General features: G+C 44.0%; 5 protein-coding genes and 1 long non-coding RNA gene across 8 annotated transcripts; 3 read left to right on the plus strand and 3 right to left on the minus strand.

Annotated features, from left to right (window-relative positions):
- Window positions 1-7,388: 7,388 nt before the first annotated feature.
- LOC6597046 (mpv17-like protein) lies at window positions 7,389-8,969 on the minus strand. Of its 2 annotated transcripts, none has more exons than XM_002022170.2 (4): window positions 8,751-8,969; window positions 8,596-8,687; window positions 7,848-7,960; window positions 7,389-7,757 (listed from the first exon to the last, which is right to left on the minus strand). In XM_002022170.2, exons 1-4 carry the CDS (start codon window positions 8,880-8,882, stop codon window positions 7,495-7,497), a joined length of 600 nt encoding a protein of 199 aa, XP_002022206.1. In that variant the 5' UTR covers window positions 8,883-8,969; the 3' UTR covers window positions 7,389-7,494. The 2 variants fall into 2 exon arrangements, with proteins under 2 accessions (XP_002022206.1, XP_026845499.1); XM_026989698.1 differs by lacking the exon at window positions 8,751-8,969 and adding an exon at window positions 8,227-8,365 and having other exon boundaries at window positions 8,596-8,663.
- A 1,566-nt stretch (window positions 8,970-10,535) lies between these two features.
- LOC6597045 lies at window positions 10,536-11,768 on the plus strand. Its single transcript, XM_002022169.2, has 2 exons — window positions 10,536-11,152; window positions 11,206-11,768. The coding sequence occupies exons 1-2, from the start codon at window positions 10,611-10,613 to the stop codon at window positions 11,726-11,728; spliced, it is 1,065 nt and encodes a 354-aa protein (XP_002022205.1). The 5' UTR covers window positions 10,536-10,610; the 3' UTR covers window positions 11,729-11,768.
- A 1,089-nt stretch (window positions 11,769-12,857) lies between these two features.
- On the minus strand, window positions 12,858-15,216 carry LOC6597044. 2 transcript variants are annotated; one of them, XR_003408885.1, is made up of 5 exons: window positions 14,966-15,216; window positions 14,584-14,913; window positions 14,411-14,515; window positions 13,873-14,351; window positions 12,858-13,808 (listed from the first exon to the last, which is right to left on the minus strand). It is a non-coding gene; the product is annotated as an uncharacterized LOC6597044 (long non-coding RNA). The 2 variants fall into 2 exon arrangements; XR_003408884.1 differs by having other exon boundaries at window positions 12,858-14,351.
- Window positions 15,217-15,460: 244 nt separating this feature from the next.
- LOC6597043 (DDB1- and CUL4-associated factor 13) lies at window positions 15,461-17,032 on the plus strand. The gene is made up of 3 exons (XM_002022167.2): window positions 15,461-15,549; window positions 15,608-16,322; window positions 16,385-17,032. The coding sequence occupies exons 1-3, from the start codon at window positions 15,480-15,482 to the stop codon at window positions 16,935-16,937; spliced, it is 1,338 nt and encodes a 445-aa protein (XP_002022203.1). The 5' UTR covers window positions 15,461-15,479; the 3' UTR covers window positions 16,938-17,032.
- A 142-nt stretch (window positions 17,033-17,174) lies between these two features.
- Window positions 17,175-19,706, plus strand: LOC6597042 (sugar transporter SWEET1). The gene is made up of 3 exons (XM_002022166.2): window positions 17,175-17,459; window positions 18,758-19,163; window positions 19,228-19,706. The coding sequence occupies exons 1-3, from the start codon at window positions 17,290-17,292 to the stop codon at window positions 19,345-19,347; spliced, it is 696 nt and encodes a 231-aa protein (XP_002022202.1). The 5' UTR covers window positions 17,175-17,289; the 3' UTR covers window positions 19,348-19,706.
- LOC6597041 (deubiquitinase OTUD6B) lies at window positions 19,587-20,695 on the minus strand. The gene has a single exon (XM_002022165.2). The coding sequence runs from the start codon at window positions 20,674-20,676 to the stop codon at window positions 19,723-19,725; it is 954 nt and encodes a 317-aa protein (XP_002022201.1). The 5' UTR covers window positions 20,677-20,695; the 3' UTR covers window positions 19,587-19,722.
- Between the last annotated feature and the right edge of the window lie 91 nt (window positions 20,696-20,786).

The raw sequence follows: 20,786 nt of genomic DNA on the forward strand, positions 1-20,786 counted from the left end.
TTATACAGGTAAAAGAGTCACACAGGGCCAATCAATCAACGCGAAGATATCCTACTTATTTATTCAATGAAATGATTGCCGTTGTTAAATTGTAAAAGATTTGATGCCTGCACCCATATAATCGGCTGTATTAATTCTGCATTAAAGCCAAATATGAATTTCCACATCAATTTCTGACAAGTTTTAAGAGTCACTCAAACATTCCTTTCCTACTCCTACCGGCCCCCCGCCCCCTCCACACACCCACGCCAGAGTGTTGGCCAAAATCTGTCCCTTCAAATGAGCACCATAAATAATTTAATTTTCATGACGTTTCTAATCCAAGCGAAACCCCGTTCTACAAACAATTTTTGAACAGAAAACACACACGCCGCCAACCGACCACCGACCACCGCCCACCGCCAACCGCCCACTTCCTTTCCCAGTAATTTACGAGTAGCAACTGTTACATCCAATATACACCAACAAATACATACGTACTTGTAGGTATACAAAAGGAAATCGCACTGAGCAATAATCAAAATTGCTGCAAGGCCCGAGAGAATGCCATAAATCATACGCCCGTTGTACACGAAAGCATTTGATGGGGCGTTAATTGTATATAAATAACATATTAAAATTTCCAGTCAATAGGTTTAAGCTGTAATTAAAAGTAATAATCTGGAGGATGAGTGTCCTTTCCTTGCCTTTCCTTTCCTCACCATTCCTCTCCATTCACTACGCTACCAACTTCGCCTGCTGGCGAACGGCAGACGGTGAAAAACTTTTGGACGAAAAGGTCAATTAAACTGCATTAAGTTTAATAACTTTCTGTGCCCAAAACAGTTACGAAATGTCTGGCAGCAGCAGCAGCAGCCGGCCCCGCAAGGATGTTCGATTCGAGGGGTAGGGTTAGGTGGGTTCCAGGATCAGCCTTGGCGAGCGGATTTCCCACACACACACACACACACAAACACGAACACACAACATATTGTGCGGCAGACCACATGCAGCGTCAACAACAAACAACACCTGTTTATGGTTTTTCGTTAGCAAAAATTTTACAACTGCCAAGACGGGGCATGTGATAGAGCACACCCACACACCCTCACACCCTCACAATCACGTACGGGAACGTTCGTACATACAAGCCAGGCCAAAAGTTTTCGTTGCCAACTAATTTTTCCTGTCAAATGCACAGACGACAACAAGGAACCCCACGCCCAAAAAAAAACTCCAAGAAGGAGAGCTTTAGCAGATGGTCCGACTTTGGGACACCCTCTACTCACACTACGCTCTGTGCACTGCACTGAGGGAAAGTATTCCACAGGCCACGACGAATGACGATCGATTCTCCCAGATTTTGTCCAGTGCAGAGTCACATCTTTTCGAACACAATACACCCTTGAATTCCACTCTGCAGGGTATGGGGGAGAGGAACACCCAAAAGGAAGAGGACATTATGCTGCGGAAGAAGCAGAAAAATAAGCTGGCGGGAACTTCCTCGCGACTTGGCGTCTTGGGTGGCGGTGGCGGTGGCGGTGGCGTACATCTCTGGCTCTGGCTGAAGGTGAAATTAAATGTAAGCAGTAGAAAGGATACAGGTATACGTATGCGTATACGTATGCGTATGCGTATGCGCGCATGGACCGACATCTCCGGGCTGCCACTGTCTGTGTCTGCGCTTCGGCTTCACGCTTGATTATGCGTTTGCATGCACATAAAGGCAAAAGTCAAACACGGGACACACCTCGACCCTTCCTGCTGTAACACAACACGGAGACCCCTCTGATAACCTTTTTAGTATTACTTTTTATGCACGCATATTTACATGATTCCTTTCTGACAGCAGGTGTCGGCCTGGCAGTGGAAACATTTGATGGCATTTCCAGCTGCAGATCAGCGACGAGAAAGGACCACCTGCGCAGCGTGCGTGCCGTAAAGGCTGTGAGGGATGTGAGGGTGTGGTGGATGAGAGAGGGTGGCCCCCACTATAAACAATTCGATATGTGTGTCATTTTGCAGCATTTATGCGAAGCCCGTTTCCCTTTTCATTTTAATTGTTCAGTTGACCTAGTCTCTGCAGGGGGTTAATAAGTACGAAGTAAGAACTTTTAGGTATCGTGTATGCTATCGTTTTCAATTAATCGTGCTACTAACTGATGGACATAATGGCTAATTTCATTGAAACGGAAAGGTAACATATCAAGGAAAATATGTACATGCGAGTGATGGCTCTTGGTGATTGCAAAAACGCTCACACTTGAGCAGAATAAACTCACTTAGCATTGTTCGCTGTTGATTTTAAACCACTCAATCAGTGCCTTGCTGCTCGTTTTCGGATCGGAGGTTTCAGCTTACTTCGGCTTAACAATGATCGTATCGATTATGAGCCGAAGGCCACTCCGGCTCTGTTCGGGTCCAGTCAGCAGTCAGCAGCGCATTTAAGTGTGACCGTGGAAGCTTTTAGGGTGATTTGAGTAAGTGGTTGCATGGGAGTAAGTATTTTAGTGCATGAGTGAATTTTCCAGTTCTATGCATACCATGTAACATATGTATGAATAATCAAGTTTGTGGTTATTGATCATCTTTTGTTAAAGAGTTCCAATTGTAATAAGCAAGGACCATCTGGCAGAACCTGCATCTTGAGACTCCCTCTGAGATGTCCAAGCAGATAAATAAGGATCAAGTTTGACTCTATGTCGCTGACTGTACCAACAAAACACCTTTGGTATGTAAATAGTGCTTTTGTTTCACTATACAGCTCTTACCTGACTTTATCCTTGAAGAAGGTTCCTGATCAGAAATACGATCAAAGTCTGCTTATTTCCATAGCCCCTCCTATCTCGTTGAAACTTTGTACATCTCCCTTTTTTGCTGTACTCAGAACATAGGACTATAGGAAGAAAGTATAATAGTATTTCTGCGATAGGAACTGGAACGATCGATCAAATAAAATGTCACATAAGCTTGTCAAAAAAACTTGCTGTTGCTGTTTCTGATTTCACATTCTATATTTTAGAGGATTACCACAGTGAGTCTAACAACCAATTGACTGAAATTTCATTTTAGGTCTGAAATAACACACCCAATTCACACATTCCCAAGGTAGTTGAAGAGTCGATAAGAGCTACATATATGATTGTTCTTTAAATCTTTTATTTATTTACAGTCGATTAATCTAATGATTTCAAATGAACAAATCGGAATTTCAAAGTCCTCGATTCCAAGGAAAAATTGGCCCAACTATGAACTAGTCGATTGGCTATTTTACTTCCAGTTCATTCTCGGTTTGCGTTCGCGGAATTGACCCCCGAGGCACTTTAAGGAGAGCACGAGCACACCGACAAGTCCTCCTTGAGTGGACTCTCCTACCAACCGTTGTCAGGCTCTTATTTTGTTATTATTCCTTTGTTTTCGCCTCGTCTTTCTTTAATTATAAAGCTACACGAACCCAATTCAAACACACACATACATATCTATAGATATATGTATATATATATATACGAGAATACAGAGGTTTTTATAGCACCACAGCCAAAAAGAAAACCAAAACAGCAAAAAAAAAACTGGATAGCGTAGAGAAGGGAAGGTCAGAAAAAAACCCATATTCCCATTGGCATCAAATTGTCTGCACGACAAGGTAACAGAGTATTAAAAATTTCAGCACCAGCAGAAAAATGTTCTGACCAGAACTCGTCTGAGATCCTCCACAGTCCAGACCCTCTCTAGCCCTCAACGGCCATGGCAACCCAAGCCGCTTAACGCAGCCAACTGCCAAATGTAAATATACTCCAACCCCAGCTTGGCAGAAAACCGACAAAAAAAATATAAAACTTTCTTAATAATACAACGAGCACAAAAAAAGCCCCAGCTCGGTCCAAGGCGACGCAGACCCGCGAGGAAAATGCGCATTGTTTTCAGCTTTTCAGCGCCCAACCAACAACCGAAAGCGGAAAAGGACCCTGGCTGGGGGGCCCAACATTGGGAACTTCAAAACTTTGGCCATATCCCGCGGCTATGAACAACAGCAATCAATTTTCACATGCCGGCAAACAAATGTGCCGCACCAGGATGTCCCACAGCCCATCCTGAAGGCAGAGGGGGGATTTCTGGAGAGTGCCAGAGGTATCTGGGTAGCATGGCAACATCGCGCAGACCGCTACAGAGGGGTACAGATGGGGAAGTAGATGAAATTTATAATGCAGCATCGTGTGAAAGAGCCTAATGGAACTATCATCCAAAACATCGAATATCCCCAAAGCGGCGGCCAGAAAGGAAATCCCAACATAAGAATGGTAACAATGGAATCATAGAAAAGCGTTCAGCATCATACAATATTTAAACCAATTACAACTCTAAACCAATCAAATAAAACACTATTCATATCACATACTCGTCTAAATATAATTTGCAATTAATTCTAGACTTCCAATCGCCATCTATACGAATGACGATCCGTCTCCACTTCACAGAGCCAACGCTCAGCATTGTGTCAAATTTCCCTGTCCTATACTCCGACCATGTTCCATCATATTTGCCAAGCGCTTCACACCGAATCGAAAACAGGATTCTAGAGTGGACTGGGGGCCAAGGGAGATGGGGCGCGGGCGCGGGCGTCGGCGTGGCTCCTTACGTTGATTAATTTCTCGTTTTTACGCCATTTTCTATTTGTCTTGTGCGGTAATTACGACAAGTCCATGTCGAGGATGGATACCCAGGCAGTCGCCCGGAAGCCCCATGCCGCGTGTCCAAGATAAACACGAAAATTCCCGAAGAAAGAAGCGCGTCCGGATAGTCCGGTGTCCGGTCCGCTGCTCTACACTCTGCTGGACGGAATACATCCGGTAATTGAATCAAATGAAGCAGAATTAGTATTAGCTTCTTATGGTCGGTATCGCTCACGAGCTGCTTCCTCTGGCATAACTCTGTTTATTTTTGTAAATTAATTTTTAATTTAATGTACGTGTTGTGGGCGACGCGACGCGACGCGCTAGTTTCACGCCACGATGCCCAGAGCTGACGCTGGTGCTGGTGCTGGTGCTGGAGCTGGAGCTGCAGAGACCGGAAGTTGGCTGGAGTGGACGGCTTCCACTCCCACTCCCACCCGGCAAGCCAAACAGCGGCGAAGGACAAGCAAAATGGAACGAAACAAAACTGGAAAGCCAAACGGGGACCACGAAGTTGATGTTGAAGTTGGAATGCTCTACGAGGACATACAACTGATTCGGTGATTGCAAATTAAATATAAACAAAAAATAACGTAACATATACATGTGTACACATATGATAATGGAAGGGATTGCCAACTATTTATTTATTTATTGTATTTATTATGCAATATGAATGCGAGGACTGAACCGTTACGTGGCCCATGCAACACCAAGCCGAAGACTGTTGGGCGGGGGTCCCAGGCAGAAATGCAGCACCGTTTTATAATTCAGAATTAATATGAAATATTTAATGTGTGTGGAGATCCGATTCCCAGTAAGGTAATCTCCAATTCTATAAAATAATAATAAATAATTTAAAAGTCAGATCATTTAAAAACCTGCAATTTCATCAAATACTAAAAAAATATATTAAAAAAATTAAAAAAAAAAAAACAGAAGAGTACGAAAGCACCGAATTACATCGAGCCTGAACCAGAATACTTTTGAAGTAAATAGACTTCTTCCGCACCCTCTACCACCGGACTGTCTCTCCCCCGCCCTCACCAGAAAATATAAAGTAGGAAACGCAGTTTTCCGCTGGTCAGCAGGCTGTCGAAAAGTAAAGCCAAGTGGGACGGGAAGGTGGTCAACAGCATACTCGTAAAGCGAAAAGACGACGAAATACTTTTTCAAGATAAACGGAAACAAGCCAAGATGGAATTAATTTTCCGCTTTGAACAAACAAGCGGATGTAAATAAAAAAAAAAAACAACAGCAACAAAATATATACTCGTACCAGCAGGAGAGCAAAAAAAAAAAGAAAGGAAAAGCAGTGCCGGGAACCAGGAGCTAGAGACCAGCAGCAACCTAGAGAAACCAGCGAAGACATCGCCGCCAAAGTCAAAGTCAAGGGGAATGGTGCGGACAGGGGAGAAGTGTGGAAGTAGCTAAAGAGGAGGCGTCGCCACAGCTTAGACCGTGCTTCTTGTTGTTTTTTGTTTTTTTTGCTCTTCCAATGGACTGAAGGTGGTGCTGGAGACGAAGGTGGTGGAAGGTCGCCCAGAAGCTACGATGTCTGCCAAGTTTAGCAAGTTTCGTCTGGACAAGGGCTGGTCCTACGTTATGTGCTGTTAATGACTGTACAAGAAGTTTAATTGTGTGACTCTCTAGGCAGGGCCCGGAGTCTGTGCAGACGGAGGCAGTGGGAGGAGGAACACGCTGGGGATAGGGATGGGCGTGGGCATGTGGTAATGTGGTAATGCTACACACACGGATATTGACAAATTGCAATTTAAATAGACAGCAATAAGTTAAACACACACGCACACACACACACACACACACAGACACACGCGCATTAGGAAAGAGGGGTGATGGTAGGCTGGGGGCAGCCGAAAACACGCCATCTCTAATTAGTTTAGCACAGTGCGGAGAGACTAGAGATGAGCAATCATTAGGAAAAAGTTAATGTGTTAAGGGAGTAAACAAATACATACGCAGAAAGGGATGGCAATGACATGAAACATAATCAATGAGGGAATATGCGGATATAATGATGCATGGGGTAAATACATACACACACTCCCGGCTGCATAGAGAACTAATGGCGGAAGCACTCTGACGAATTCTTAGTTGCCATATATGCTATAGATCTAAATGTCTTAAATGTATCTTCGATGAGGTCTACAATTAAATGTATGCGACTATGATTGTATGACTACCTTCGCTCCTTTTTCTCAGCATTGAGGAACTAAAATATATTGTATTGTGGAGATCTCAGAAACCAGCTAGGAACACATTGTGTGTGTGTGTGTGTGAGACCTACCCATCATAATTTCAATATCGTACCATCTCCCATCTCTAGATTGAACTTATACTACTCCATGCCCATGCATTATAAGACACGCCTAAATACATTAAGGCATTTTACGGACAACTCGCCCCCAACGCCATTCCCATTTCCATTCATATAAAGCACAATAGTTGCTATCTACGCCACTAGTCTGAGGCGCTGGGTGTTTTTGTTTGTGTGCGGCAAATATTGATGGAAACATTTACGCACACACGCACACAATTAAACTCGGATGGGGCGAGGTAGATGTACAGATGTGTGGAGCATAAGTAGTAATTGATGGCTTTCCTTTATGGGAACATCAATCATACGCTCGATATGCCCAACAATTTGCAGTCAGGTAATACACATACATAGCTCTATATAACAACTACATATGTACTCTATGTAGAGCTGATGGCCGATTCCAATTCCAAGTACTTCCAGGTTTGTCTTTATTTGTCAATGCAGCTTCCAACTCTATCAAATAGTAGGACTACATACTACATCAGTATATCTTCTGTACAAATCTCACGTTTGGACCTTATTTGTGGTGTCTTCAGCTGGTGTTGCTTTTGTTGTGGTCGGCAAACTCTGTCGCTTGATCCAGCAGAGAATATTGACCCAAATCAAGCCACAAACGCCCATATAGATGACACGAAAGCGTGGCGCCACCAGGGAAAAATTCAGAACCTGAGCAGGCAGCCAGAAAATACAGGAACGTACAAAAGTTGGCAGAAACTTCTCCCGCAATTCCAGAAGGATATCGTCACAGCCCTCCATGATGGACATGCCTGAAAGAGCAAAGAGTTTTAGATTAATAACAGTAGTATCGAAAACTTGTATAATTGAAATGTGTTGGCTACCCTGGAAGTGAAGCTTACCCGCATAGAAAATTGTCAATAGATAAGGCGTTAGTATAAATTGATCCAGTACCAATTTCCTAACAATAATGGTCTTGGTAGTGCCAGGAAAAGTGCGATCTAACCATTTATACCTATAAAGGGGGTCACAATTAAAAATCAAATTACACTTAAAATTGTCGAGTGATTTGATATGTAATATTTGCATAAGAAGCATTGCCAAATGAGTTTTTGTGTGCGTGTGCGTGTGTGGGGTTTACAGAGTGTTAATAACCTTTTTATATGCATCTGTGTATGTTTATATAAATATATGTAGGTACCATACGCAATCTATTGTGTACTGTTTCAGTGTTCAGTGTTTGGTGTAGATTCACCTGAGTTTCCATCATTCTCCACTTACATTATATGCATGTTACAGGTCGTACTCATATGCCTCAATTTCTTAGTGCTTAGCGTGCTTTTGGTGGAAAGCTCTTTCGTCTCTTTTTATCATAGTCGAAGAAAAAGCTTTTGTGCTCTGGTGCTCTGATGGTGTGCTTCTAAAGAGAGACAGAGAGTACATATATGATGAAGAGACTGAAACACGTGCTGCAAAGCTTTCCAAAATAGTAAACAAATTGATAAAGTCCCGAACAACAGCAACAAATGGGGGAATATACATATAAAGAATGCACATGTAAATATGAGTCAATTAAATGATAATATGCGGTGGGGTAGTTATGTGACTATGTACACATATATTCAAGTTCAGATGCCGTTGGACACAAACCAAGCATATAACGTTGGGGCATAGACAGCGGTACCCATCACTGCGTATCTTCCTATCGTTGCATAATCGATGTCCTCACGCTCTGCCGCCGGCTACAAGACACATAAATCTCATTAGAAATCTCCAATACCGCCCCCCGCCCCCCACTCACTTACCGCCAGCCAACGCTTGGACAGCACCTGCTGCGAGTACTCGGCGCCCACATACAGGCTGCCGTAAATGGCACTGTTGGTCACAAATGGATAGCGACGGAAGATTCCACGAGCTCCAGCCACAAAACGAGCCATCTTACACGGGTCCCTGTTTTAATTTAAATCTCTTTTATTTGTAACAATTGAGCTGTGGCTGCAGAAATTTCCGCGACCAGCCGCGAGCGCAGTTGAAGCTTTAATGCGGAAAGTTCCCAAAACAACGGCTCAGCTGTCACAGAAGACAGTTGGCGTTGGCGTTGGCGTTGGCGAGCGGGAGAGCACAATAGCGTGCTGGAGAGCAAATAGTACATTTGAATGCAGGGAAATTAAATAAAAAAAGTTCTTTGAGGGTCAATATATATGGCGCTCGTTGCTTCGGAAAAGCTTGGCTATGCAGTTAATTATATTAGCTAACTGCGAGAGCGGTTTATCACCTAATATAGATAAGATTTGCTTTGATTGAATGGGGTGGACGGCGACGACTGTACATGGACTTTACAGTGCACCTTCGAGCGTGTGAACCTATGAGTAATAGGTTCCAAATCTAATATATTTATTTTCTATTGATAAAACATTGAGATCGTATTGTATGTCTTTAATGGATCGGTCTCGAGAGCTGGTTTTTCAATCTTGCTTACTTTGAAGCACTTTGGAATAATCAATCACTTCCAGTACGGGTCGTACATTCAATGCATCATCAGATGAGTTCTCAATGGCAGCGTCACTACCCCCGATGACCCACCATACGCTGAACTGATGACACTAACATGGAGAAGTCCTTGACATTTTCATCTGGCAGTAATAGATTTATAAGCGATTAATTTCACAAAAAAATCATTGATTTATAAGCAAAGTCATTAGCGAAAAAGTAATAGATTCATTTATTGTCTATTTATTTAGATTTACATTTAATTTTGTTCTGTGGTGTTCTGTATCAAAAAGTTATAAAGTTGTGTCACTGTAGATCAGCGGTGGGCTGTTCATTTGCTCCCAAAAAAAAAAACAAAATACGAGGCAAAATATGTTTTGGGGGTTTTTTTCTGTATTGGTTGTTGCCCACCGCAGATAAATACAATATAATTCGATTAGATGTATACTTCTATTTTACTTCTTTATTCTTTTCAAGTCCCTACTATGTTAGTCGGAGCATAAAGAAATATGAAAGCAAGCGCATAAAATAATGTATATGCAGTGAACTAGGTTATTCCTAACCACATTTATGTAACGATATTGAAAAAAAGGGCCCGTATGAGATCCACCTCTATCAAGGACATGCAACTTTAAGTCGCTCCCCTCCCTCTCTCGCTCGCTCAGTTGAACAGAGAACAGAGAAGAAAAAGTAAGAAACAACAAAACTTTTTCGCATAAAAATGCAGTAAGTATATCAAGTCTTGGAAAACCCTTTTTGCCTAATGGCAATTTACGCACGACTAACAAACGCACCGCACACTGGATATAGTGAAGAGAGGAGAGAGAGAAAGGGAGCAGGGGTAGGGGTAGGGGTAGGGTCAGGGGTGGGGGTTCCCAAACATACGTATGCGAGGCGTACAGGAAGGAGCCTTTCGAAACGACAACTTTGATTGAGTGTCCGGGAAACTGGAGGCAGAGGTGTTAAAACTGAAACCAATTTAAAAGTTGTGCCGAACCATATGGAAAGTGAGCTGAAGGGGAAACAACTTCACTGTGTGTGTTGCTGTGCTGGGCTGGGCTGGCACAAGTAGGCACTGGCACAATTCCTTGCTGACAAACCAGATACAGTCAACACACACGCACGGACATATACTAAAGTCACCCAAAGTCAGGTGACAAAACGAAGGACCCAGGATGAACCTGTCTGCCATAGTCAGGAGTCTGCGTAAAAGTTTAGGGCTGGAGGCGAGTGCCTCGAAGCAGTACCCAGGCAAGGATGAGCAGAGTTCGACCTATTCAAGTGGAACCTCTACTTCCACGCCCAGTTCCATTGCCAGCTCGCCATTCGCCAGCGACGACGAATACGAAAACACTTTGGAGGAGGATAGCGATCGTCTGCCCATTTCAGTGCCCCAGCTGAATCAGAGCCGTCATCCATACAAAGAGATGATCCAGCAGATCCTCTATCAGGTCAGTGAGCTGGAGCACACGTTCTACGAGGATCAGCAGCAGGAGTTTAAGCTGCGCATGGCCCTGGAACGACAATCGGATAGAATACAGGAGCTGCACTTCTCCCTGGACACGGAAAAGCAGCGCAATAGCCGATTGGTGCAGCTGCTCCGCGGCATAGACTCCTCGGGCGAGAGTGAGCCCGATGAGAGGATGCCAGGTGGATCCCATGTACAGTCCATTGGAGGAATTTTCGAGTCCATTAGTCCATTGCTCATGCAACAGCGGTACGTACGGCCTGAATGTATCCCAAATGCCAAGTGATCGTTGTCTCCCACAGCTACGATGAGCTTTCTGTCTCGCATCGTCAGAGTCGCCGGCAGCTGGCCAAAAAGGAAAAGGCCCATAGGCTCCTCAAGTGCGAGACGGAGGAACTCCAGGCCAAATACGACCATCTTTTCGATGAGTACCGCAACGAGCAGCGCCGCGTCGAGACGCTCTGTTCCCGGTTCCTGCAAATACACTCAATGAAAAAGAAGCAGATCGACAATCTGAAGCAATCTTTGGGCTATGCCAGTGACTGCATCTACCATGCCCAGGTGGTTATCGAGGCCTGCTCCCATCGGATATGTTCGGGTACCGCTAAAGAACCCCTTCATAACTTTGAAAGGACTCTGGGGATCTTTATGGATTCGTTGCCTAACTGTGACTTGCACAAACTTAACGAACTCCAAGAACAACAAAAAAAAAAAGAACAAGAGTTGACCTCTCGGACCTTAGCTCTGGCATTGGCCGGTAATACTCGTAAGAGTGAGGCACTATCATCCTCAAAACGACAATATCGCAGGTCTTACGAACATTGAACTTTTGTTAGGTTAATTGGTGTTAGGTTAATTTTGATCGTAAAAAAAAAAATTGTTTCATTATACTTACTAATGAAAAGTAAAAACCAAAAAAAAAATGTTTACGTAAAAATAAAAATCAATTGAATGTAAATTATTATTTTGATATTCATTTTGACATTATTTTATATTATTTTGTTTTCAATTCATAAATTTCAGTCACCTCAACGACGTTTTGGAGGTAGGACCGTATTCATTTACGGCCATCCGTATATTCCAGATTCTAAAGATGGTCATGAGATCTACTCAAGCAGTTCTCAAACCTAATTTTTGTCTCGAGTTATATATTTAGTACATATGTATGTATGTAAGGGAGTATTCAGAGAGAGAGACCGATGGCCAGCAGCAGCGACAGAGTGAGATCGCAGCCCCCTCCGCATATGAAAAAGAGCGAGAGGGCGAGATCGAGAATCGATCGCCCGTACATAAAACCCAAGACCCCTGGAAGAGGTACTTCGCGCTGACAATCGACTACTATCGTCGTACAGAAACTTTTTGTTTAAAAATTCTCAACACCGATGTTATTCGAAGCGAAAGCATCACAAAGGAAATTGTACAACAAAAAACAAAAATGTCACAGAGTAAGCACAAAAACGACAGTGCTCTGGAAAACTAGCGGCAGATACAGACACAGGAGACACACTGTGGCAAGTGAGCATATTTTGGAAGAGGCCAAATCCGATGCGACCCCAAAGGAGCTACCACACGATGAGACAATACCAGTCAACGGATGTTACTATTTACCATGCCTACAATATGGGAGCAGCTTTTGGCAACAAGTTCCCTTGTCCATACATTCGCTATATAATGCAACGTGTGCTCACGGAGAGACTGACTAGCGAGAGTTACGTTACGACGAAATCAATCTGGAGATGAAGGGACAGGGCTGTTTCTCTGGGGCTCGGGCTATATGGGATCAACTCTCAGATGATTATGTTTCCTATATCTTCGACGGTGATAGTTTTTTTTTTTTGTATTGCCAGTGTGTTTGGTTGTTATACGTATTAATTTAACAGACGATATAAACTTTCAACGTTATATTTATAACTTTAAAAATACAGTTTTATTCTTTCTAAACATATTCGTCTGGACGATGAATATCAATTTTTTTGAAGTTTTAACCTACTTTCGCACCCCTTCTGGCTCTCAAAATGTCAGAATGATCTCCCTACTTTTCTTTACCCAAAAAGTTGGGGCATGACCAGTTTTTAACATTTGGTTTAGAATTTGCACCGTTTTAAAACACCCATAGCATCAATTGTTGTGTGTTCGGGCTCATATTCTTTTATCCATGATTAGTGACCACGACTGCATTTGGATATCACATCTTAGCATCAATTGATGAGATTTTTTTTGGGGCATTTGTCAATTATGAAGTATCCTACAAGAACAATTATTTTTGATGGCCGAATGTTCATGCAGTATTGAATGTATCCTGGTTCCTTTATTGATTATGGTTCCTCCATTATTGAATTCGTTGTGCTAGTTTTTCGCAGGTGCTTTGTCACGAAAAGCTGAACTCAGAAAAGTAAATCTAAGCACAGACAGAACCGTAGAGAAATTGCTATAAGCAGTATTTGGCCACTAAGTCAGTACATACAATGGGAGAGCCTTATGATTTATACAACTTACAAAATATAAATATTTCATACCTAATTATACGTAAGCCACAGAGTTGGTATCGGAGCTGATGACTGCAGTATTCTCTATCTCTCTAGAGAGACAAATAGAGAGGAACCACGACCACTAGTTATGATTTCATGTTAATTGTTGCTCTCCGTTTATCCTCTATTCACCTATTAAGCATTTTATTAGTTTTAGAATATTTCATTTGCTTGTATTTTTCCTCAACAGTTTTTTATTCTCTCTCTCCCTCTTCTCATACCAACACCAGCAGTGTTTCTGTCTCGCTTCTTTCCGCCGGTAACGCGCACAGCACGAGGAAGAGTGTGTGTGTGAGAGAGAGAGAATGATTAGGCGCATGGAAAGGTTTGCGTAGCGTTGCTCTTGCTATTATAGTCTCCGAGATCTAAGCGCTCATCTGACGGACAGACAGACATGGCTATATCGGCTAGGTTATTGATGCTGATCCAGAATAAACATACTTTATGGGGTAAGAAGCCGCTTCCTTCTGGTGTTGCACACATCCACCACATAACACATCCTTAAATACGTGTTTCTTTTTTCATTTTATCCGGTCCCGCAAGATCTGGGCCACTCGCACCTCGTTCTTGCTGAAAGCGTTGGCCAGCTCAACCTTTAACTCAGCTCCTTAGTTTCCTCGCGGCTGGGTATGCAAGTAGGCGAGCTGGCTCTCGATGCCTCTCGAGCTCGTGGAATGTTGGACCGGACTATACTCCGCGAAAACTTGACTGCTGTTTATACCACCTTAAACTGGTATCGCCTTTGGACCTGGGGTCCTTGTAGAAGGCATTGTGGTAGTGGTAACCTGGCACACTCGTCCAGTCTTTTCGCTCCATCTTCATCCGCAGCTTGGTCGCGTTGCACCTCAAATGAAATATCCTGCAGATTCTCTATTGTGTTTTTAAAGTCTTTAAAAGGGAGTGCTTGACGGCGTGCTTCCCTGCGAGGAGAATACATTTCAGTATGCAGTGATTTCCAATTATTTTTGGCTATGCTTACTGCTTACTGTTTTATTTATTATCTTCGATGGAGCCATTAGAAGTCGATTCTTTAGCTCGGGCAGAGTTCCCAGCCATCGCAGAGCAGGGCGGCCGATATGCAAAGCTGTGGGAAGGTGGAATTAGGATATTGTTAGTGTAAGAATTGGGCAGATATCGTGTCTTTCCAATCACCTTGTTGAAAATCTCACTGAAAATCTCCTGGCCGCTTGCAGCAGTCGGCCTCGTCGTGGACATTTTCACAGTTGTCACAGGTGGTACGATTGCAGATCAGAGCCTTGTCGTTGCCCTCGGCTGACTATCAGCTGAATCTGCCGGGCAGTCTTTTCGTCTCAGCGCTAGAAGGCGGATATACAGTCGTTGTTCATGTCACTACTCCCCGCCACTTAAAATTATCTGTCCGGATGGCCTGATGACTGCCGACATCTGAGCAGAAGAGCAGCCGCCTCACCTTCATGGCATGCACGGCAATGTTGCGAGGCTTCTGCAAGTTCGCCCAAGAAGCTAAAAGAGGAAACGTTTTAGAACACAGCTCAATAGGGTGAGAGAGCTTCACCTGGGCACGGATATTCTTGCCGGACACCGACATTTGGGCAGTTTGGCGTAGCTGGCGGGGATGCAGGGCACGTCCTTGGCGAGGCTGTGGCTCTGGCCAGTCTTGATCAATGTCCCCGCTGCTCCAGTCGCTCCAGTACACGTAGTCCTAGCTGCCAACCAGTACCGACACTTGTTGCCATCCAGCGTCTCGTCTCCAATCAAATCTGATGGCCATGATTATAGCTCGAATCCGGCGTATGGTGTCCGTGGGGAGGGGGCGACCTCATACCGATATACCGTCGGTTCAATTTTTACCTCAAAAATACCGAAAAGTATTAAAAATAACGTAACCGGTCGCCCAGATTGCAGGTGAACCATTAAATTCATGGTATATTTTTTTTTAGGTATATTTCAACTCAAATCTTATCGATAGTTCCGCGGTCTGCGCGGTCACACTGTTCACTTGCGCACATGTTTGTTTTCCTTTGCATTATTTTTCTTTTACGCCGTAATTAACGTAAATAAATGCTATCATGAAGGTTAAAATGATAAGTCGCAACCCGGACAACTATGTCCGGGAAACCAAGCTGCAGCAACACAAAAGTGAGTCCACAGTAATGCCCTAGCCAGCATCATTTATATGTTGCTCTAAAAATTGTAGTGCCCCGCAACTATGATCCATCGCTGCATCCACTGGAGGGCCCCAGGGAATATGTGCGTGCGCTGAATGCCACCAAACTGGATCGCGTATTTGCCAAACCTTTTGTCTGCAATTTGAGTGGACATCGCGACGGCGTTTCCTGCTTTGGCAAGCATCCCAAGCTGCTCTCCACGCTAGCCACCGGAGCCTACGACGGCGAGGTGCGTATCTGGGACCTGGCGAATCGCGTGAGTGCCCGGAGCTTTGTGGCCCACAATGGATTTGTGCGGGGAATCGCGTATGCGAAGGATGGAGAACGTATCTTCACCGTCGGCGATGACAAAACCATTAAGGTTTGGAACTCACAGGCACCGGAGGTGGGCGAGGAGGAGGAGCCGGTCAACACAATACTGAGTCGATATGGCATGCATGGCATTTCGCACAACCGCAAAGACAACAGCTTTGCCACGTGTGGCGAGGTGTGCGCCATTTGGGATGAGCAGCACAATGATCCTCTGAAGACGCTTAAATGGGGAGTGGACACCCTGCACACGATTTCGTACAATCCGGTGGAGACCAATGTGCTGGCCTGCTGTGCCAGCGATCGTAGCATCATACTATACGATCAACGTGAGGCTCAACCGCTGCGCAAGGTGGTGTTAACCATGAAGAGCAACAAGCTGGCCTGGAATCCCATGGAGGCGTTCAACTTTACAGTGGCCAACGAAGACTGCAAGTAGGTGAAGGGAGGGACATTTGGGAGTCGTATAGGACGTTAATAACTATTTTCCTTTGCAGTCTCTATACCTTTGACACACGTAAACTTCAAACTCCTCTAAAGGTGCACTTCGATCACGTTTCCGCCGTAACCGATGTGGACTATGCACCCACAGGGAAGGAATTCGTCTCTGCTAGCTATGACAAGACTATACGCATCTATCATGCCCATCAGAGTCATTCCCGAGACATTTACCATACCAAGCGAATGCAACATGTGGTCTGTTGTGCCTGGTCTTTGGATAATCGATATATTTTCTCTGGCTCCGACGAAATGAACGTGCGCATGTGGAAATCGAACGCGTCGGAGAAGCTGGGAATCATTCGCCCAAGAGAACGTACTAATTTCAACTATCAGGAGGCCCTCAAGGAAAAGTACGCTGCACATCCGCAAATCAAACGCATCGCACGTCATCGTCAAGTGCCGCGCCATGTTCTCAATGCCCAGAGAAAGATGCGTGCGGGCAAAGAGAAGGACCAAGTAAAGGAGGCCAATGTGCGAAAGCACTCCAAGCCCGGCAAAGTACCCTACGTCAGCGAGAAGAAAAAGCATGTACTGAAGGAAGAAGTCTAAATACGTTTACAAACCAAGTAGTCGAATAAGTAAAACAGAAACACACGTAGGACCATACCATACCATACCATTGATAATGAAAAGAAAGTAACGAAGAACGAAATGTGTTTTGGAAACGATAAGCCCGAGCGGGCGATAACGATAACAGCTGGGGAAACGTGGCGAAATCTGGAACATTTTTGTTTATAAAAGGTGGACAGCCCCGCCAGTTGGAGCTCATTGTTACGGTGCCAGTCGGTCGTTAGGTTTTTGTTTTCGTTGTTGATTTGTTTATACTCGAAGAGAAGAGACTCTCCCCTTTCGGCTCGCACGCAAAACTCGTTTACGTTTGACACATAAAATCCAATTAAACATGGAGGCACTGGGCGATCTTTTGGCACCCCACAGCGAGCTCATTGCCAAGGTGGCCGGCACAATTACTACCCTGCAATTTCTGTCCGGTATAGCGCTGCTCAACGACATTCGTAAGAAGGGCAGCAGCGATGTTTATCCAGTCGGACCGTTTCTAGGCGGCGTGGTCCTGTAAGTACGTGCCCCTGCACTACACACACTGTCATCGAAGAGTGCATCTGTGTGGGCATTGATTAAATTTTTGAATTGTCGCCATGACACCGCAGAATCGGTTAGCTCAAGGACGCACCTAAAATCGTTTTACGTTCTATTCAATGATACAGAAATTGGCGATTACATCACGCCCAAATGAAAGCAGAAAGCTGCTCCGATCATCTCAGTCAGTCAACCATTACAATTTCAAATAATTTCTTTTGACCTTGTCATACAAGAATCTGTCGTTTCTTATCGATGGCAAGCCCCAGCCAACACGTAGCTCTTATCTAAATGTTTATTTGTAAAGTTCTAACTTAGTATTCCGATCTGCCAGTCTGCTCAATGAAGGATAGTCGGACGTCGCTAATCGCTCATAAGACAAGCCCCGATAAGCGGCTCGCCCACTCCACGTGCTCGGAATGAGAAATCAGAGTTGGTCTCTCTCTCTCTCTCTCTCTCTGTGCTCAGTGGGGGTGGCACCGTATACTGTGTCCAGTGTAAAGACGCCCGAACATGCAACAGTTGGGTGCCCTGCTGCAAGGTGTAGGTGTGTAGCAAGGTCAATGTTACCTTGTGGACCTGTGTCGTTATATATCACCATAATCGAAATTATTTCACCACCATGGAGGTTTTTACTGATAAAATGGTAGCTGACACATTTTTGTAGTCTACTTTTAATGTTATCAACAGAGCCCGATAAATTAGCATGATTTGTAATTAAACAAAATTCCACAGCTGGTCTACTGCAAAACCCGTTTGACCAGAATATTTACCACAGTAGAATCTCTTAGAATGCATAAGAGATGGAAATCTCCGGCTAGTTGTACGTATACATATACGGACCAAAATCGCATAATTTAGCAACACACAAAACAGGTTTTTTTTTGCACTATGAGCATAAATAGGAAAATCTTCAGCAGAGGACTGAAGCCAATTATATTTCTCAGAAGCTCGCATACTGCTATTCATTCATTAAACTTTCTGAAACAATCGACAGAAGATATGCCTGAATATAAACTAAACAACAATAAGGCGATCGTCTCTAAACCTTTTTGGGATCTGTTCCCCGTTCTGTCGAATGCAACTAACGTTAAATTTTATGATTCTGGATATGTGTACATATATGTATGTATGTATGTTTGTATGTACATATGTAGTAGGTGTACTCGAATTTTTGTTAATTAATTAATCGAGTATACAATTTAAATTGGCTTCAGGGGAAGATCGAAACTTGGCTACACTTCTATTCATAAAAACCATTTTTCCCATTCCAGAACGGTTCTCAGCTTGAAGCTGGCCAATATTATGAATGATGCTGCCATGATAAACACTAATTTAATTGGATTGGTGATAAACTTTGTGTTTCTTGGCGGCTTCTACTACTATGCCTCCAGTGGTAGCAGGGGAAACATCTGGAAGCAGATTGGTTACGCATCCATATTCCTGTTGGCGTGCACTGCATATGCAAACTTTGAGGATCCCAAGAAGATTGAGTTCCGTCTGGGAATGCTCATCACGGGAATCCTTGTGTGGCTGGTGGGCTCACCCCTCCTGCACCTTCCTAAAATCATTGCGAAGAAGAGCACCGAGGGCATGCCCTTTCCAATTATATTGTCTGGTAACCTGGTAGCCACTTCCTGGATGCTGTACGCCATCTCCATAAAGAATACTGTGATGGTGGTAAGTTGAGAGGGCAGCAGCTTTTATAAGAATCATCCACTTGATGTACGATTTTTACATTTAGCTCCAAAACTTGTTGCTTCTGATCTTGGGTGGAATTCAGCTGTCGATGTTTGCCATTTACCCGAATAAGCCAGCTGCCAAGAAGCCGGCGGCCAAGAAGGACAGCAAGAAGGAGAAATAATTTTGTGAGCGGACTATTAATGGATTAATTAACCAATTAATATGTAGCTAGAATTGCGAAGTAATCAAATTGCATATTGCTTGAATTTACACTAAATCGCCAAAACAAAATCAAAACCAATTGAAATTTGTCCTATACAAATTATTTTTCTACATACATACATATATGCGATATTTTCCTAAAATAAATCATTCTAAGAGCGAAAGTTGAGGGGAGACAAATAAAAATCCTCAGCTATCTAATGAACAATTGTTACTATTATTGTACATAGCTACTAAGTACTTGCAAATTTTTGACAATAATTCAAATCTTCCAATGCGTATTTATAAATAAAAATAGTTAAACTGTTACAAATTCAATAGATTTCTGACTCCTTTATGGCTCGGCTTCCACTGGCACTGTGGAGTTATAATGGGCACCCAACTGGTAGATATGACGATGGTAGCACAGTACCAGGGGAGCACCGCCAAATTCCTCCTGCCCTAGCAGTGTAGGAGCTCCCTCGGCTTGGATGACTTCAATGGGAACTTTCAGCAGCGAGGAGATTGCCTTCAGTTCGATGTGACCACCCCATGCGTGGTTGTCCTCTATGTCTTTGCAGTATTGCTCGAACTGCTCGTCATTTAACAGATCTCCAGTCTCCGGATGGGTCATATAGCATATGAAAGCGTCCTTTTGGGCACGCACATAATTGGCTGTCTCCTTGCGCAGCTCTTGCACGCTGTGGCCGGGCAGAGCATTGGCAATTAACTGATGGCGCACAGCATGGTACAAGCAGTCTCCATCGGAGGCTATGGAGTGCAGGGCCAGCTGCCGACTGGCCAACTTGTCTGTGATCTGCTGGAGTTCGATCCATTTGAGCGATGGGCCATCGTTGGCTGCATTCTGGAGTTCCTCGCGGATTTCCGCCTCGCGTTCGCGGGCCTCCCGTGACTTCTTGTCGCGCCGCTTTTGGGCTTTAGACACACGCTGCTGCGTTCCAGGTTCCTGCGACTGTTTCTTTCCGTCGTCCTCGCTTTTGGCTGGTTCGCTTCCAGCAGGCGGCGCCTCTGCAACGGGTTGATTCTTGGGCAGCTCAGACACATCTTTGCTTTCGTCTGCCTGAAGTTCGATCTTTTGACGCTGCTCCAGCTCACTCTCCAGGCGTGACATCTCCTCTAGGAACTCCTTGCGCTTGGATTTATTGTTCTTGGGCGCATTCTTCTTCATGGCCTGCAACTTGGCCTGAAGTTCTTTGCGCTCGCGGCGATGGCGAGAGGCAACATCCTCCAGATTGACCTCTTTCACCTTTGATTCCAGCTCAAATATAACCCCGCCATCACTTGCCATCTTCAATTTAATTTAATTTTAATAAAAATAACTATGCTGTCGGTATTAATGTGACCGCGGTATTATCGTTAAAATATACCGTCCGTCCCTCAGAAATATACCAAAATATA

The sequence above is a fragment of the Drosophila persimilis genome, unplaced genomic scaffold (genome assembly GCF_003286085.1).
Source record: "Drosophila persimilis strain 14011-0111.01,24,50 unplaced genomic scaffold, DperRS2 tig00000431-arrow-pilon, whole genome shotgun sequence".
In the NCBI taxonomy this organism is placed as follows: Eukaryota; Metazoa; Arthropoda; class Insecta; order Diptera; family Drosophilidae; genus Drosophila; species Drosophila persimilis.